The 19,370-nt window shown below is 40.9% G+C and overlaps 1 protein-coding gene and 1 long non-coding RNA gene across 3 annotated transcripts in view; one reads left to right on the top strand and one right to left on the bottom strand.

Annotated features, from left to right (window-relative positions):
• Window positions 1-2,146: 2,146 nt before the first annotated feature.
• The window catches only part of lamb4 (laminin, beta 4), a 90,424-nt gene continuing 73,200 nt past the window's right edge, over window positions 2,147-19,370 (bottom strand). For both annotated transcript variants that reach the window (XM_080304022.1, XM_026172277.2), the window contains 7 exons: window positions 19,114-19,311; window positions 18,541-18,685; window positions 16,135-16,342; window positions 7,254-7,389; window positions 6,999-7,166; window positions 6,702-6,855; window positions 2,147-2,886 (listed from right to left, as the gene is read on the bottom strand). In XM_080304022.1, coding sequence (XP_080160148.1) covers window positions 2,753-2,886; window positions 6,702-6,855; window positions 6,999-7,166; window positions 7,254-7,389; window positions 16,135-16,342; window positions 18,541-18,685; window positions 19,114-19,311 — 1,143 coding nt within the window. In that variant the 3' untranslated portion in view covers window positions 2,147-2,752. The remainder of the gene's footprint in view (window positions 2,887-6,701; window positions 6,856-6,998; window positions 7,167-7,253; window positions 7,390-16,134; window positions 16,343-18,540; window positions 18,686-19,113; window positions 19,312-19,370) is intronic.
• On the top strand, window positions 8,741-15,144 carry LOC145429895 (uncharacterized). Its single transcript, XR_013910226.1, has 2 exons — window positions 8,741-9,390; window positions 9,442-15,144. It is a non-coding gene; the product is annotated as an uncharacterized LOC145429895 (long non-coding RNA).

Here is a 19,370-nt window from a genome sequence, read left to right as displayed (position 1 = left end):
CAATGTCCTGACTACAAGAGAATATAGACTGAAAAGCATCTTGTTGGTATGATGTCGGGACGACATTTATTTGAGTGGGGGAGAGTGTGACAGGTTGAAGGACTATTTTTTTCGCCTGTCCCATTTGGTTCTTTAGCCGTCAGAATTGTTGTCTGAAGACCAACAAGGAGACCCAATGGATTTACTTTGCCAAATGGATCATCGTGGCATTGCCGTATTGGTCCATTTGATCGACCTTTGTTTTTATTATTTATTAAATTTTATTTTCAGATGTTACAGACGGGACAGACATGAGTGAGGGATAGGAAAGGGAGAGAGAAAGAGGAAGGAAAAGAAAAACAGAAGGGGAGAGGGACAGTGAGAAAGGGGGGAGATAAAAAATCTCCTGGATCAGCTGTTGAGAGAAGAAGAGAAAACAAGCAAAAAACAAAACAAAACAAAACAAAAAAACAAAGCAACATACTAAACACAACACCATCGCATCAATCTAGCTAAGTGTAAACAGCAGTAAATACTAAATATTCAATGTTGTTGTGCAGCACGCAGGACAGACAGCGCACAATGTGCTTTGAAGTAGCAGCCAAGAAAGGTGTAATTTAAGTCTACGAGCAGTGAACACCCGTGTGCACACCTGTGTGGATCAGCGTGCTTGTATTCAAATGGTTTCCACATGTAATGGTCTGCAAGGGGATGTAGCGAGCCATAGCCCCGTCCCCCAGGGCATGAAGCAGGCCTGTGCTTCAAGGTTTCTGGTAGTTAGAATGACTCGGGGGTGTTGATTCATTTAAACTAACATAATCATCCTGCTGCAAGCAGGTTTCTGTAAGGCAGAGTAAATCGATTTGTTGATCATTATCATTGATTATTAAGTCACGTACTAACAGAGACTTGGAAGAGAGAGACCTAATGGTACTGTTTTACTCTTTGGTGCTGTTGAGGACGCTGTATTGTTCTTTCTTTGTGATTTTTGTGTTGTGTTTGGTTTGTTAAGTTTTGGTTTGTTTTTTGTCTTTTGTCTTTTGCAGACACACTCTCTAAGGGGTCTAGCGTTCTGTGGGGGGATACCAGTAGGAGAGAAACAACTTGGGGTCCTGGACCCAACTCTGGATAGTCACGTTTTGGGGGGTTTATTAAATCTTAATTATCTATGAAGCCCACATAATTTTTTTTTGAAAGAAATTATTTATTTAAGCTGGTAAACAGGGCATTAAAATAATCTGAATGCAAAGAAGAGAAGAAATGTTAGACATGTTCCTTAAATGGAATAAATAAGAATGAGACAAAGATTTTACATGAGAGTCGAAGCCCAGAGAAGAATCAATTGTTACACCAACATTTAGTAGTTAAACAAAAAGAAGCAAGGAGCTGACTGATGTTGGATTTAGTTTACAAGGGCTATAATTATGGTCTCAGTCCTTCTGGCAGTTAAAACAAGGTAACTGCTAGAGAGCCAATCAGTAACCTGAGTTAAGGAGTGAACTAGGGTGGACAGCCTATCCAGCTCATGAGGCTTAAAAAACATGTACAGCTGAATGTCATCAGCATAGAAATAATGAAAAATGTTATTAAAAGATTGAATGATGCCACCTCCTAGGACTTGCTGTCCACATATGTGGACATCACATTTTGGGTTATTTAGACCAAAATACTCAATTTTGCTCTACATGGGCCTGATATCCACTTACGAGGACATTATACTGCTACTGTTCTATCAAAATTTTAAATGAATATCCTCATTTGTGGCTCTCATTTTTCTTAAAAACAAAAATAAGGTAAAAAAAATCCGGTAATTCTTTTTTTTTTTACATTCATCGGGCCCCAATATGCCCAAATATCAAAGAGAAATTAAAAATGCATGTTGTGGAAGAGTTCGGGTCTTAGGAGGTTAAAGGAAGCAGAAAGCAGAAAGAAAATAATGGACTCAGAACTGAACCTTGTGGAATCCTACAGGTTAGAGATGCAGTGTGAGAGGTCCCACCAGTAGAAACAAACCCAGTCTAACAGGAGACACCAGGCAAACCTTTTAGCCCATTATGTAAGTTTTCTTGGTCAATCACACAAAATTCATTTTACTCATTACTGTAGTTAAGTCATTGAGTGCAATTCGAGCAAAGGGAATAAATGACTCACACTACTGAGGACCATCTTTCATGTCAATCGCCTTTTTTCTCAGAATGGTTGAGAAATGTGTTACAGTTATTATCAGAAAGGAACAGCAGGAGGAGTTCAGTGCTCTAAAAAGTTGATCTTACATAGGTGACTACATCAACGAGTAACTGTAGGAGAGGAAAGGTAATGGATTGTTCTCAACTTCCCCAGAGATAATGGAGAGAGACTCCTGCATCACTCAGGCATTTGTGTCTGTCAGATTTACTGATTTAAACCAAATCCAAACATAAATATAACAAGTCTTAATATTTGTTTTGTCCATAAAGTTTTAATTGGACATTTCTGTCATATAAGGCATGAAGCTATTTGATTAAGAGTTTATTACAAAATAATTGAAAAATGTTCATCTGTGTAGTTTTCTGTCGTCATATTTCTAAAGGCATGTCTTCAGTTGTATTGTAACATACTGTATTTAAAAACAACTCAAAACCTCATCAGAAAAACTTTAAAAAGTTTGAAAACTTGAAACAAAGGTAAAAAAAAAGGTAAAAAACAGTGAATAAGATTCTGATTAAATTCAGCTACAGCTGATTCTGGGCAGCACTGCTGTTTGCAGTACTCACTGGTATTTATCACAGTATATTTATCCAGTACACTCAGTGTATACTTGAGTGGAGATCTCCTGTCGAATTGACTCAGCCATCTCCAGCAGGTCGGACACTTCAGCAGCTTTCTGGTTTCTTCTGTGAAGCAGCTGCTGGATCTTCTGCTCCATGTCTGCAGAAACACAAAGAAACTCATTTGAATTCATATCTATCTATCTATCTATCTATCTATCTATCTATCTATCTATCTATCTATCTATCTATCTATCTATCTATCTATCTATCTATCTATCTATCTATCTATCTGTGTATGTATCAGGGTGTGGCAACCCTGGGCACGCATGGTGATTTTTCGTTTTTATGGGCCGATGATTTTTTTTTTCTTTTTTTTGTAACGGTATAAACAATGAAAGGTGGTGGCCGATGTGTAAAAATAACTCTAAATGTTTGGTGGTGGCTATCGTGGAGCTGCCACAGAGGCCAGCAGGTGGATGAGGGAAAGATGAGACAGGAGGAGGAGGAGAGACCCGAGGCGGCCGCCGGTCCGAGTGTCAGGTGAACTGAACTTCAGAAGTTATGACCTGCAGTCTATCTGGGTCAGATATAAACCAAGTTTAGGTGGAGTTTATTTTTGTTGTGCTGACTTTTTACAGTCAGTTGCAATAACTCGTACTGCGTACTAGCTAGCATGACGGAGTTTCTATACAGCTGGGTGGGTGCTGTGATGTTACTGATAGTGAACTTTATTTTGTTCAAAAGGTTAGTAGAGTTGCCAACCGTCCCGTAAAAAGGCGGTCCCGTATTCAGAGAAAATATTACGCGTTTGTATTAAGGTGAAATGGAACAGTTTGTCCCGGACTTCAGCTAGAATGGAAAAAGAGACAAAGCTGGAGTTATTCTTCTTCTCTCATTCTCTCCTCTCCCTCTCCTGTTGCTACTTCAATCATGAAACTGATTAATGATCAGCTGATCAGCTTTTTTCTCTCGTTTGTTTATCTCCCACTTTGCGCCAGAAAGAGGACACCAGTGGATGTCGCGCTAAACATCAGCAGCACGTTTGAGCTTGATCAGCTGTTGTTAGAATGTATTTAATAATATCAGCTTGAGGTTCCAGGTGCAGACACAGACGAAGAGACAGTGCCTTTATTTGGGCTGATTAACGTGGCAAACAACAGAAAGCACTGAGACAAAACTAAACTAGAAGCTGAACTGGGAAAACTAAGAACTGACACTTAACTCAGACAGCAGGGAAGGCTAAGACAGGGTGACAATGATGCACATGACGGAGGCAACTGTGAACAGGTCTCTGTGCTGGAACAACAAGGAACTATGAAACGTATATACGTAAGTAACATGGACATGACCAGCACAGAGTCCTGAAACCTGGCGTAACATGGGGGAAGTTGAACAGACGATGCGGCGATGAACAAAGACTGAGGACTTAAATACACACATGAGGTGATCAGGAGAAGTGGAGACACATGAGAACACAGCTGACTAGAAGGAAACATAATGACAATACAGGGGAGAGTAACACTAACTACAATGAACAAAGAACACCATACTCTTTCAAAATAAAACAAGAAACACAGAGACATAGACATGGAGATAGAACATGAATTTAACCTAACCAGAGACATGAAACATGACAGGTAGACACACGGACCAGGGAGAGATGACAAAAGGGACTAAGAAACCAAGGACTAAACTGCAAACTAGAAAACAACTAGATGCGTTAAACTACACATGTGGATACAAAAATATGCATTAGAACTTAAACCCTGGGCCTCATGGCCTAGTACCATGACACAGCTGATGTTTGCTGGAGCCACAGCTGTAAAGCTGCTGGTCATGATGTCGGTTTGGATATGTGGTGAGAGGGAAACATGAAGATGAAACCAGGAGATGTCCTTACTGGATCATCAGAGCTGTGATGGAGAAACAGGTTTACCTTTTAGGTGACATGGATGAGTTGAAGTTATGAACTGTTTCTGAGAGACAAATAACACCAGGATGCTTTTCTAAGCAGCTGACAGCTGGTAACTGTGCAGGGGCGGGTCTAGTAAAGTGTTGCCAGGGGGGCATGTAGGGCATTAACAGTCTCTCACAGAACAGACTGTGAGAGACTGTTCCAGGGAAAGTAATACAAAAAACACGAGACTAGACAAGGACATAAGAGCTAAGCAGGGAAGATAAGAGAGAGAGGAGAGGAGAAAAGTGCGACCGCCTTCGCCAAGAGCCAAACGAGAAACCATAGTCTTTTGCATGTTTCTTTAACACCGTTGTGTCTGCACTGTCTTGTGCCTGTATCCTTCTGTCTGGTGTTGCACTGTCTTTGTTTTTTTTTTCAATTTTTTACATTTAAATAATATCACTCAGTCTTCCTATTTTCATCTTCATATTATTAACCGCCTTCGTCCCTCACTCACTCCAAACAGTACCGCCATATTTGTCAATGCTCTTGTCACATCTCTTTTAGATTACTGTAATTCTCTTCTCTGTGGTCTACCTCATAAATCCCTCCATGAATTGCACTTAGTTCAAAATTACAGCTGCTCGTATTGTATCCAGAAATAGATGCACTGAACATATAACAGCTGTTTTTAAACAGCTCCATTGGTTTCCAGTTCACCTCTGTGCCAATTTCAAGATCCTGCTTCATACTTTCAAAGTGCTTCATAACCTCGCTCCTCCATATTTATCTGATCTTGTCCTTCAATAGGGCTTTGGAGCAATCTCTTTGCATCCAGACGCAACCTGTCTCTATACCGTCCTTTTTCTCTTGAGCTGTTTTTAAAGCATGGTTGGTAGCAATCGTCCTTCCAACACAGTTTGTTTTGATACGTGCCCTTCAAATGTGGCGCCGTGCACCCACAATACATTGTGCCGTTACATCAGTTCCAAAGCCCTATACTCACCCCCTCGTACACTCGGCTCTTTTTCAGCTTCCCTTCTGTCTGTTCCACCTTGCCCGCCTGATGGGACTCAGAGCCTTTGGTAGACTATGGATGTACTTCCACCAGATCTCCAGACCACAAACTGTTTCTTCACTTTTAAATTGTATTTTAAAACCATCTATTCAGAACTGCATTCCCTTCATTATGACTCTGTCTTAGTGCATTTTTACCATTCTTAGCTTTTATACTTTCATGCTTGTTTTTTTTCTCATTTAACTTGTGTTTTTATTTAGTTTTACTATATTTTAATATGTTGTATTGTTGTTACTGTTATTGTACTATTGTAAGGTGACCTAGAGGGCCTTAAAGGCACCTAGAAATAAAATGTATCATTATTATTATTAGCATTACTCTTAATAATTTTTGCACATTGCACCTTATGTAGTCTTGCGCTTATTGTCTGTTATATGTAGCACCATATGGAGGAATTCGTTTCACTGTGTACTGTACCACAGCACAAAGTTGGAATGACAATAAAGCCACTTGATTTAGTTTGAGATTTAGTGGGTGTTAACCATCGGGTGCTTAGTTTATGTAAAATTGTAGTTTGTTGTTTTGGTTAAATTAGCTTAAATTATGTGTGTGTTGTATATGAGTAGACTTGTATACAGTTAAACATGTATGGATTATATAATATCGAAGTCTGAATACTGATTTGTAAATACTGGAATTTGAAATGAGGGGGTAGGTACAGAAAAGGTGCAAACTTTATCCTACTCATTTTCTAGCATACACATTGTGTAGACATAGAGATAATCACGAAACTTGATGTTAAGGTTTTTCTTTTTTCTTGTTATTTCAGTTATATTTACGAAATAAACATTATTGTATTTATGCATCTATATATAGAAGTGGGAGTGGAGATACATGACCGGAAACATACAATAGTTAAACACAGAAGCAAAGCTGTGATGGGGACAGGGATTTTACTTTGTCCAGTGACGACAGAAATGACATTTCAGTGCCTCAGAGTTTATCTGAAGGTCACACCTATCACGCCTCAAACACACCAGCAGGTCAGCGCTCTGACCTTGTATCTGCTGGAGTTTGTCCTCCACTTGTCTCTTCATGTCCTCAGCTTCCATCATGATGTTCTTCAGTCGACCAGCAGCTTGACCCTTGACCTCCTGATTCTGTTGATTTTGCTTTAAAACCTCAAACTGCTTAGTGACATCACTGAGCTCCTGTTGGGCAGAAACAGTGTTCTGATTTTCATCTGAGACTTGAAACTAAAAACAGAGACTCAAAGTTGTGTGCAAAGTTTTACATAGATTTTTCTTATCTTAAAGCCTCAAACACATATAAATGTGTCTGTTGGTGTTTTTACCGTCTCTGCATCAGTGGTCATGTTTAAAGCACTCTCTGCCACCTCTCTGGCTTCTCTCGCTGTCTCTCTGTTCTCTTCAGTTTTGTCCTTCATAGCTTCAATCTCTTTCTGCAGGTCTTTGGTCTGAATCATGAGCCTCGCCTCGATGTTGTCCAGTGTGTCTTCAGCCTGAAACAGAAAACAAACACGAGCACATCAGCATCAGGCTGAACAAACGTCTCAGAGGTCATATGTGAAATATTTTGGATGTTTTACATCTTGGATCCTGTCTTTGGTCTCATCTTTGTTTCTGCTCGCTCTCTCTAAGAGGTTGTTAGCTTTGGCCTGAGCTTTGTCTGCTTCATAAATATCCTGAATGATCTTCTTCACATCAGTGTTCTCCATCTGCTCCCTAAATACAATAAACAAAGACGATTAAGGTTCAGAACACGAAGAGGACAAATATGTGTTCCACCTATAAATCACTAATCAGAAGGACAGGAAGTAAAAACATCAGAGAGCAGTGACACTCAGACTCAGAAAGCTGATTCTGCTCCTGCTGCCGAACATCCAAAGGACCAGTTCAGCACTGAAAGCATCTCACTATGCCTGAGAAAAACATCTAAAACATATGAAGAAAAATAATGTTTCATGCAGTCACAGATCAGCTGTGGATGTGTCCAAAACTCCTCAGTGTTCGTCTGAAAGACTAAAAATGAAAAATGGCCTCTGATACTGTCTGAGGTCATCTTCACAGTCACGGTATTATATTGTTCATGACATCATGAAGCTCCTGTTGGACAGCGTTGTAGTGAGAAGTTGTGTCCTTACCTTTTCCATTTTGAAATGTTATAGAGTCTTTCATTGATGACAAAAATGGGGGAAACACAAATGAGACAGAGCAAATGATCTAAAATCAAAAGAGTAAACATGGACGTATCTGTGGTAAAGTCTTAACTAGGGATGGGTACCAGTATCCGGTGCCATTATGGCACTGACATAAACGGTAGTAACCAGGCCGAAAAGCAGCGCACATTTCGGTGCTTGGTTTCGGTGCTTTTTTTTTTCTTGAGATGTCATACACTTTGGATTCTAGCCAATCATTTTACCTTTCCGAGGATAGTAGGCGGGTCCAGGTACTTACAGTCTTTTATTGCAGAGCTACAGATTAAAAATGCCCAAGGCGAAGCAGTCAAAAGTCTGGCTGTACTTCACAGCAAAAGATGCAAACTCAACAGTCTGCAACAAGTGCTTTAAGCTGATACTGTGATACTGTGCAAAGGAGGTAACACCTCAAATCTGATGAAACACCTGGCGACGCATAGCATTTTTTTAAAAGCTGAGAAATGCACCGTATTTGATAGCTTGCTGTGAGACCTCACACCGAGCACAACTACTGTGGGTGTGGTGCCTGTTATTGGACCCGGAGTTAGCAACATCCCCCAAGCACCTGAAGAGGAGAGTCCTGCCCCCTAGCCCTGCCAGTGTAGCAGAAATGATGAGGATGATGATGGCAGCAGCAGCCGTTCTTCTCTGCGTGAGTAGCTTAATGTTGTTCGTGTGTAATTTACGTTGAGTAGGCTAACCACGTTATTACATTAATGCACGTAAGGTGAACTAGCAAACACCGTCGTAGTTACATGCGGCTGTCTTCTTGTTTGATAGAGTGATACCATATATGCCCTATAGCTGCAAAAAAGGCTAACCTGGTAATCATTTTGCAGAAAAAAAGAGACTGCTAAAAATAATAACATAAGAGATTTTTGGACAAAGTTTGTGTTCTCCATTCTTTAAGCACCGGTTCGAGCACCGTTTAAGCACCGGCACCGTTTCAAAAGTACTGGTTTGGCACCGGTATCGGATAAAACCTAAACGATACCCATTGTCGAGAAAGGAAATTATTTTACTGCTATAGTTAAATAATTGTCATCATTACCATTGCATTAATAATAAAATCTGGAGGTTCTTGATTCAGGGGTAGAACAGTGTGTGTCTCTTTCAGAAAGACTGAGTTGCAGGCTGACAGGAAGTTGTATGCAGAAGTGAAAGCAGGAAGTTATTTTGAGCCGCGGGCTAAGACGAGGCTTTAACAATGTAACAGATAGCTTTAAGAAGGCCTTAAGCAGCTATGACTATTTTATACACAATGCATATCTGTGCTTATTAAAGAGTTGGAGCTCGGTCAATTAATTGGGGGTCGGAAGCTTTGTTCGGCGCGATGTTCGGACAATCTATTGTGCAAGTGACTTGGAGCCATAGAAGGAATCGCAATACATGCTTACAAAACACTTATATCAGGTCATTTTATATTAAGGTTTTAGTAGAGGTTCTTGGTTAAAACATTTATTTAGTAGAAGACATACACATAGTTTCAGTGAGCTTCTGGTCTGGTAAAAGGTCAGAAGTGCAACAGGTGAATTGAGAAAGAGCATTTGAGGACGAGACACAGACAGTAGGTGAAGAGGTGACACAAAGAGCATGTGAGGTCAACACACACACACACACACTTTAAATTAGATTTATTTAGAGGAAGAGGTTAGTTATGTTTGGCTGTAACTGCAAAATTGTCTTGGTAAAAGAGGAACCGTTTCTTGGTGTCTCGGCAAGAAAGAGGAACAAGACAAGAACTGAAAGGTAGACAGGAAGGGCTAGCCATGAAAATAGAAGATGATTTTCTAGGTGAAAAGTCATGATGATGTTGATCTGATCTATGTATAAAATGTACCGGTGACGCATGAAGGGGCGTCAGTAAACAAACCCTGATGCTATAAAATATCTGTTCATGCTTTGATTAAGTCGAAGACTACTTCCTGTCTGCGTACAGAGTTGTCTTCCCACGCGTGTATTCATTAAAATCATCGTTTGACTTCACCCGGCCGGATTGGTGTGGTTATTCTTCGATCACCTCTTGTACCCTTCCTCAATATTGAATCTTAACATTTGGGGGCTTCGTCCGGTTATTGAGGAGGGAGAGTTGGAGGTTTGGACGGAGAAATCCGGGGTCTTGGGTGGTCTGACGGGCAGACATGAATTCCAGTGGTCTAAGTGAGTGGGCATAAGCCGGCTTATCCAAAAGGTAAGGCACTACCTGTTGAATTATTTCCAAAGTGTGCCAAATTGGATATGATAAAATTTAAGTCTACTCACTGAAGTTACTGGTGGGTGTCTGTTTTGATTTTGATGAAAATCTCATGAGTTGAAGCAGTTAGAGTTCTGCTAAGAAGAAATGAAAGTAGTTAAGAGTCTGATAAGAAAAGTTTAAATACTGGGTTGAAGTCCCAAAGAAATTGAGTTAGAGTCTCAAGTAGTTTGGTAGGGTATTTGGTCATTTTGTGGGTTAAAGTCCCGGTTGGTCATTAGGTCAGACCTTTGTCGGTCAATTTGTGGGTTAGAGTCCCCATTGTCCATCAGGGTCGATCTGCCTCAGTTATACACTTGTTTTGGGTGTTGATTGTTGTTTCAAAGTATTATAAATTATTCTAGAACGGCAGTTAGAGTCTGCTAGGAAGCGCAGTGCTCAGAGGTAACGCTTGCCAATGTCAAGGACGCTTAGACATTGTCCTCGAAGAGGGATAGTCAGTTGGTCACTGTGGAGTTTGGGGCACTCCAGAATAACTAGGAGTTAGAGTCTCCTTACCGTTTGCAACGGTATCTGCGCTTTTTTGGCCAGCAGAAGTGGACTTCGGGCGTGTAACTTTAACCTAAAACTTCAAAAAGTTTGGGTTGGTTGACGCTTTTAAATTGAGTTAGGGATTTTAGAAATGAGGCCAGAAACAGTTAAAGTCTTGATACTGGTTAATTGATCGCAAAAAACTCAGGGAGTTTATCGGTTAAACTGTTATGTTAAATTTGTCGAAATTCGATAGGTGTTAAAAGGTTTAAAATCTGTGCAGTTGTAAATATAAGACGTCTTTGTAATAAGAGATCTCTGTGTGAAAGGAGTCTGAGGCAATGCTGCTGCTATTTTTAGACGGTGTGTGTGAGTGAAAATGCAAATGAGTAAGCAGTGAACTGTTTAAGCCACAGTTGGTTTTACAAATACTGCTGCAAACATTGTAGAGTGTGTGTTTAAAATGCCATTTATGTTTATTAGAGGACTATAAATAAAGTTTTGAGTTGCCGTAGTGGATGTATAGTAATTGACTGAGTTTGGATGTAGATATATAAATATATTGAGTGCACTGTATATACTTAAGACTAACACATGACTTTCAGTAGTAACTGTTCTCCAGCATTAGCTGCTGGTGGGTTTTATTTTTTCAATTTCTTGTGTGTGCGGTGAGAATTAATGGAGGTTTCAATTTTTTGTTTGTTTGTTTTTTACTTGCTTTTTTGATTATGACAAGCATGTCTAAAAGACTCTTAGGAAAGTGTTTTTAATTTGAGAGAGGCATGAGTGATGTTATAAGAGTTTAGTTTATTTAAAAGGTGTGTGTGAGAGGATTATGAAATCATTGTGTGAATGATGCTACATTTTAGGTCAAAAGTTAGTAGAATTACAGAGGGTTTGTAGATTGTAAATACAAAATAAGTTTGATTAGCCTGGAGAAACAGCAAAGCAGTTTGAGCTGCTCTGAGCAGCTGCGTGCGGTGTGTGTGTGTAACAGGAAATGGTGTGGGTGACAGGAAGTTTGCATGCCCATATAAGGTGATGTGTGAACAGAGGAAGTCTGAGAGAGAAGTGTGTGTGTAGGCAAAAGGCAGAGTGTGTGCGTGAAATAAGGGAGTATTGTTTTTACATCAAGGTTTAGTAGAGCTAAAGTAGAACGTCACAAACAAACAAAAGAAGGTAAAATGAAGAGAGAAAATAATGTGGTTCCCTGACCGGGAGAGAAAATAACTGACAATTACATTAATGAATAGAAAACACACATACACAAAGTGCCATATGTGAAATTATTCTAGGAAGGAGTCAGAATTGAGATAGCTTATTATAGAGATAGTTTAACATAAGATGCAATGAAGGAAGCAGCTTACATTCCTTTAATTCCCAGAGCCAGTGTGTTCCCTCCCCTGCCCACTTGGGCCCCGTATCAGGCGAGTATGGAAGGCTGGATAGCCCATGACGGGTAAGATCCCACCTCGAAACCCTGGGACAACCTAAGGCAGGCACAGTCACGATTACTCTCGGCTTCAGTAAGAAGACGGGTCCTGACGGGTAAGGCCGCTGGGCTAGGGTGGAGGTGGAAAGTGGCAAGTGGAGCCCTACCTTCTGGCTGAGGACAAGGAATGCTGCTATTTAAGGTAGGAAATCAGAATTTGGGTTAGTAAATTTGGGGAGGAGAAAATTGACTGTTTAAAGGCAAAATTATGAAGGAGTCTGACACACTGTAAAAGCACCATATGCAAATTCACACACACAAACAGAAAATGCATTAAACTTATAAAGACAAGACAAGCTCATGGAGTTTAATGCATAGACACTGATTAAACCTGGCTAAGAACACAAACATAGGCAATGAAGAACAGCTTGCTATTTTGTATGAATGATACAAGGGTGTGAATGTTTAATAAAATACATTTGAGTTTGTAATTGAGGAATAGAATAAGCCATATGACAAAGGGAGTTATGAAAACGAAAAAGGGATTAAAGTAGTTTTAAAAAAAGAGTGACTTAGGAGTGCTCTCGTACTGAGTGATCAACACTAGTGATCACTGTTGGAAGAAATAAAATGATTTAATGAGTTGGGAATGTTTAAACATATGTTTCTGTTGTTACAGCTTCTTGAGAGATGACTCAGTATGCAAATTAGCTGGAGTGTGTGTGACTGTGACTTTCAGGAAGAGGAAGCATAGCAGAGACGAGAAGTGCAGATTGGGGTAGGGAATTTATAGTTTAGTGATTATATGATGTCGTAAGGGGTCTTATGCTGAATTTAAGAGTATAAGGGGGTGATTTTTGTGTGCAAATTGAGTGGTTTTAATGAGACTTTTGGTGTATTGAGGAGGTGAAATTATGTGGTGGCAAGATTTGTGTGTTTAAGGTTGTTGTGGTGATGGGTTGATTCTGTCAGGTAGGTTGTTGTTGTTATTTTTGTTTTTAATAGAGGGAGTTTTAGGAAACATGGACATGTCTAAAATTGGGCCCATTATTTTGTAACAGTGCACTTAAAGAAAACCTGTCAGGTGATTTTGTTTTGTTTTTATGAGCTAACAATCAGCTCTATTTTTCATTTCTGTTTTAAGCAGGCCTGCAACAGTGAATAACGGCGCTGAAAATTATCGGGAGGAGCAAATATAAGGGGGCTTTCCAGATTACAATTGGCTGAGGAAAGCTACCTGTGGGGACTGATCAAGGTCGTAAGTCCCTGTAAAAAGGATTTTATGCGAGTCAATCCAGTCCAAAAGCATAAAGAAATATTTTCCTATGGAAAATAAAAATGACGGAGCTCATTTTGCTGAGGGTGGAGTATCTGATCGTGCGGGAGGCTCCACTATCAGCAAATACATGGTGTGACTGCATGTGAGTGAATGTGATACTGTATGTGAGTGAGGATGAATTAATGTGGACAAACAATTTGTTTTTACCAGAGAAAATTTCTGTTTTGTTTTATTAGGTGGGGTTAGATTATGGGATTATAGTATATTGTTGGGAGAAGGCCAAATGCTAAAGGGGAAATATTTTTGATGTAACTCAGTTACCATTAATTGTAGAAACACATGACTGATAATTGTTCTGTTTTAAGTTTATTTTTATGACATAGATTGGATCATGAGTGGGGAAAACTGAGCAGTTTTAAGTTTTGTATAGTATCTTGACACATGAAATGTATCAAGATAAAGGGGGGTTTAGGGTTTAATAATTTAATTGTTTAATAATTTAGGATCATTTTAGGACCTTTTGGGTTTTTGATCATTTGGGTATGGTAAAACTGAAACTGTTATTTTTAAGTTAAGGTTAAAGGATTAAAAGTGAACTTGTCACGGTTTGCGAGGCAAGCCGTGTGGAGTTGTAGAAAAGGACCCAAAAGGCGGCAGCTCTGGTGCAGGTGAATATTTATTTACAACGGTGGGCACAAAACAGCACTGGTGGAAAAAACAACCTAAACTGGGTAAGCTAATAACACAAACCAGAAACGAGGATCCTGGAGATCTCGAGGTTCGAGACCACCAGAGAAGGGTCTGCGTGAGGACACAATGTATTGTGACCTCTGGTGTTCCAGAGGTCAAAAGAGGGAGTGTCGAGAAAGGAAATTATTTTACTGCTATAGTTAAATAATTGTCATCATTACCATTGCATTAATAATAAAATCTGGAGGTTCTTGATTCAGGGGTAGAACAGTGTGTGTCTCTTTCAGAAAGACTGAGTTGCAGGCTGACAGGAAGTTGTATGCAGAAGTGAAAGCAGGAAGTTATTTTGAGCCGCGGGCTAAGACGAGGCTTTAACAATGTAACAGATAGCTTTAAGAAGGCCTTAAGCAGCTATGACTATTTTATACACAATGCATATCTGTGCTTATTAAAGAGTTGGAGCTCGGTCAATTAATTGGGGGTCGGAAGCTTTGTTCGGCGCGATGTTCGGACAATCTATTGTGCAAGTGACTTGGAGCCATAGAAGGAATCGCAATACATGCTTACAAAACACTTATATCAGGTCATTTTATATTAAGGTTTTAGTAGAGGTTCTTGGTTAAAACATTTATTTAGTAGAAGACATACACATAGTTTCAGTGAGCTTCTGGTCTGGTAAAAGGTCAGAAGTGCAACAGGTGAATTGAGAAAGAGCATTTGAGGACGAGACACAGACAGTAGGTGAAGAGGTGACACAAAGAGCATGTGAGGTCAACACACACACACACACACTTTAAATTAGATTTATTTAGAGGAAGAGGTTAGTTATGTTTGGCTGTAACTGCAAAATTGTCTTGGTAAAAGAGGAACCGTTTCTTGGTGTCTCGGCAAGAAAGAGGAACAAGACAAGAACTGAAAGGTAGACAGGAAGGGCTAGCCATGAAAATAGAAGATGATTTTCTAGGTGAAAAGTCATGATGATGTTGATCTGATCTATGTATAAAATGTACCGGTGACGCATGAAGGGGCGTCAGTAAACAAACCCTGATGCTATAAAATATCTGTTCATGCTTTGATTAAGTCGAAGACTACTTCCTGTCTGCGTACAGAGTTGTCTTCCCACGCGTGTATTCATTAAAATCATCGTTTGACTTCACCCGGCCGGATTGGTGTGGTTATTCTTCGATCACCTCTTGTACCCTTCCTCAATATTGAATCTTAACACCATCCATGGGGGTGGAAAAAAAAACAACAAAAAACAAAAAAACAAAAAAACATGGGGATGACTCCCTGCTGGAGCCTCTGCTGGATGTCAGTGGGACTGCAGCTGATGGTGGTTTTAGGGCAGGGGTGGGCAACTCCAGGCCTCAAGGGCTGGTGTCCTGGAGGTTTTAGATAGCACCTGGGGTCAGCACACCTGAATCACATGATTAGTTTATTACCAGGCCTCTGGAGAACTTCAAGACATGTTGAGGAGGTTGTTAGCTCTTAGAAACATATAATCATATATGCTGAGAGGTATATAATCGATTGCATAATGATATAATGCCTGATCCTCAGTAGTCTGCAAAGACTCTATGTGCGTTCCAGAATGCTCTGGCATACCACACGTCCTAAGGTCATGATAGAGGTCTTACCTTCTCTTTCTGATATATAGTATAGGAGGACACCTACTTTATCTGTTTGAGTATAAGAGCCCTTTGTTTAGGCGGACCGCATGCCTGGTTGATATGTTATATGTTAATGAGACTATGCATTTTCATGTAACCACAATAAAGAGCAGACTACAGAGGGGCTGACATATAGTGACTGGCGTTTGAGCGGCAGGAACAGCGCTCGTCCCGGTCACCTCCCTCATGCACGAGATCACACAAATAGCTCTGGTGTCTGGTGTGTTGTTTTTGCCATTGTAGTGGATTGTCTCGGTTGTTGCAGCAATAGGTTTGTGCCTAGTTAAAGCTATCAGAGGTCATTTAGCCATTTAAATCAGCTGACATTTCTAAAACCTGCAGGACACTGGCCATTGAGGCCTGGAGCACCCCCACCTCTGTTTTAGGCTAAAGGTTGCATTTCATTTCTAGTTTCTAGTTTAAAGTTTTTGGTTTGAATTAAGCTTTTATGTCATTTTTATGCTCTCAGCACTGACTTGAGTTCCAAAGCTTCCTGCTGCAGGTCCATGGCTGCCTTGGCTTGCTTGTCCAGGTTCTTTAAGTCCTCCAGGAATCTGGTGGCATTTTTCAGCAAATTATTGACGTTGCTGATCATGGACTGGATGTTAGCAGGTGACTGTGGGAGCTCGATTCTCAAAACTGCTTGTGCCATTTTCTCAGTGTCCTTTGGAGGAACCATGTCATCTGTCAGGGAGGAAATGTGAAGAGCAATGAAAAGGTTTCCTGCAGAGAAACATTACATACTCACATACAGCAGCATCACAACAGCACCAACGTTCTCTGTAAAGCCACGCTCTCTCTCTCTGACTTCAAAGGATCCATCCTGTACTTTGCTACCATCTGGTGGGTACTGCCTCAAAGTGGACATGAAACACTACATGTATAAAGCCTAATTTACACCATTCACAGAGAGTTGGGGAATGGCTGCAATCACAGCATTGTAAGATGGCGACAGATGTACCCTTAGGCCCCTCCTCAATTCAGAGATGGTCTTTCCCTTTTCACGTAAATGGCCTCCTTGACTCCGCCCTCAAACCAGCGTTCCTCCCTGTCCAGGATGTGTACATCTTCATCCTTGAAAGAGTGTCCACTGGCCTGTAGGTGTAAATAGACTGCAGAGTCCTGGCCTGACGAGGTAGCTCTTCTGTGTTTTGCCATCCGCTTCGCCAAAGGTTGTTTGGTTTCCCCGATGTATAAATCCTGGCAATCCTCCTGGCACTTAACAGCGTACACTATGTTACTCTGTTTGTGTTGGGGGACCCGATCTTTGGGGTGGACCAATTTTTAAAAGCCAAAGAGACGCAGTGTTTAGAAAAAATGCGTCTCAGCTGCTCCGATACTCCTGTCACCTACGGGATCACTACTACAGGTTTTCACTTAGACAGCAGTTGTCCTTCTCTCCTGGATCGGCTGGAGCTTTGTTTAGGTGCCTTCCCAGGTTTGACAAAAGTCCAGCTGGGATAACCACATTTACTCAGGGCCTTCTTCATGTGATGTTCGTCTGCTTCCCTGGCCACTGTGTCAGTGGGGATGGTGTTAGCTCTGTGCTGTAGCGTCCTAATGACACCCAGTTTGTGCTCCAGTGGATGATAAGAGTCAAGCCTTAAATGGCCTGTATTTATATAGCGCTTTACTAGTTCCTAAGGACTCCAAAGCGCTTTACATATCCAGTCATCCACCCATTCACACACACATTCACACACTGGTGATGGCAGCTACATTGTAGCCACAGCCACCCTGGGGCGCACCGACAGAGGCGAGGCTGCCGGACACTGGCGCCACCGGGCCCTCTGACCAGACTAAATACTTATCCATATGTGTAGGTTTACGGTGCACGTCAGCTTTTAGATGTCCCCCATTACTGATGGAAATCTCACAGTCTAAGAAGGCTAACCTGCAATTATTTCATATCCTCCCTGGTGAATTTGATGTGTCGGTCCACCGAGTTATTGTAATCCGTAAAATGTGGTATGTCCTGAGATTTGATTTTCACCCAGGTGTCATCCACAAATCTGAACCAACGGCTTGATGGTGTTCCAGGGTAGGATAGCAAAGCCCTCTTTGCCACTTCTTCCATGTACAAATTGGCCACAATGGGTGAAACTGGGGAGCCCATGGCACACCCGTGATTGCGGTGCCGTGCAGAGGAGGTGGGCGCACCTGCACGGCATCCGCAATCACGAATTGAATATTGTACTGGGTCCTGTGGTTGGCGTTGTTGTTGTGATAATGTTGAGCGGGCAGCAGTAGAGCTGCAGCTCTGTGAGTATTGTGGACAGCATCCGTCAAAGCATTAATAAAAAGTATTAAAATGCCACTGGGTCTGCCGTGTATGTTTACACATATAGTTAGGGCTGGATCAGGTGAATCTACCCATGACCCTCTTAATGAACAACCCCCACTACAGTTTAAATACATGGGATGATCCATCAATTAATTTTAGACCTGGTGAAGCCTCTTGGATGAAATATGTTCACAAACTTAAAGATGTCCAGTTGTTTTCTTTCCAAACTCCTTAGGCTTCCGTGACCTGACTGAGGACCTACACTGAGACTTATCATTTAGTTCTATTTGTCTACTATTTATATTTTATTCTGGGACAGTTGGTGTGCAGCACCCACAATTTTGTTGTACAAGTACAACAACAATAAAGGGTTATTCTATTCTATTCTGGCTGTACAGGACCTCCACATCTGCCTTTTATGTGGCTTATAAATGATCTGAATTACTGTCTCTTAAATCTGTTGATTTGATGATGATCTATGTCTCACTGAGGAAAGTGAGATGATCTGATGATCATTGCAGGCTGAGAAAGAACACACTGTACATGATTGCTCTACAACTTTAAACAATAAGTTAATGAATGTGGAGTGTGCACTGACCCATCAGGTAGTCTTTGACTTGCTGAATAAGCTCTCTGATTTTGTTTTTCTCTCTCTCACACGAGTTTGTATTGTTGTTGATCTGGTCCTGCAGATCTCTGGCCCAGTTTTTGGCATCCCAAGTCATCTCATTGGCATTATTGATCTGACAAAAGAAATCACCTTTTAAAAGATTTAGTTTGTGGAGAGGGATGTGAAATATTACACTATGGTAATTGGTCTACACGTAAGTTTATAATGCTACAACACTAGCATCTGCAAAATTAAAAACATCTTTGTGAGGAAGAAAAGAAAGTGTGATTTGAGTCATCAAATTGAAAAAAACATTTCTGTTTGTTCATCCAAAAAAGTAAAACAGGAAGAGCTCTACTGTTCTGTCGATCACACACAAATATCAAAGAAATGTAGATGCAAAACTCACTGGTCTCGTCAAATGACACCACAACACACCACCAACACACTTCCAAACCAACGTGGTGCTTGGTAAGAGGCCTGCAGGTTTAACCTGTGTTTAACCCTCACCCACTCCCATAGAGAGTAGAGCATTCACCAGTGTTTCCAGTATAGACCTGCCTTGTTCTTGGTGTCCTGCAGTCTGGAAGGCAAATTCATGAGCTGGTCTTTCAGCTTCTCTGCAGTCTTAGAAGCATCCTCACTGACATGAACAGCTCCTTTACAGTTTGGACTTCCGCACTTCCTCTTCCCCAGATCACGCCCACAAAGAGCTCCAGTACACCCTGAACAGTCCTCCAAACCTGGATCGCCACAGACCTTTATCGCATCACAACAAATTGCTTAAACAGTATTCACATTTACCCAGCGGTCATTGT

The sequence above is a fragment of the Astatotilapia calliptera genome, chromosome 7, assembly GCF_964374335.1.
Source record: "Astatotilapia calliptera chromosome 7, fAstCal68.1, whole genome shotgun sequence".
NCBI lineage: Eukaryota > Metazoa > Chordata > Actinopteri > Cichliformes > Cichlidae > Astatotilapia > Astatotilapia calliptera.
The sequence above is the reverse complement of the archived record's forward strand: the minus strand, read 5'-3'. Positions and strand labels throughout refer to the sequence as shown.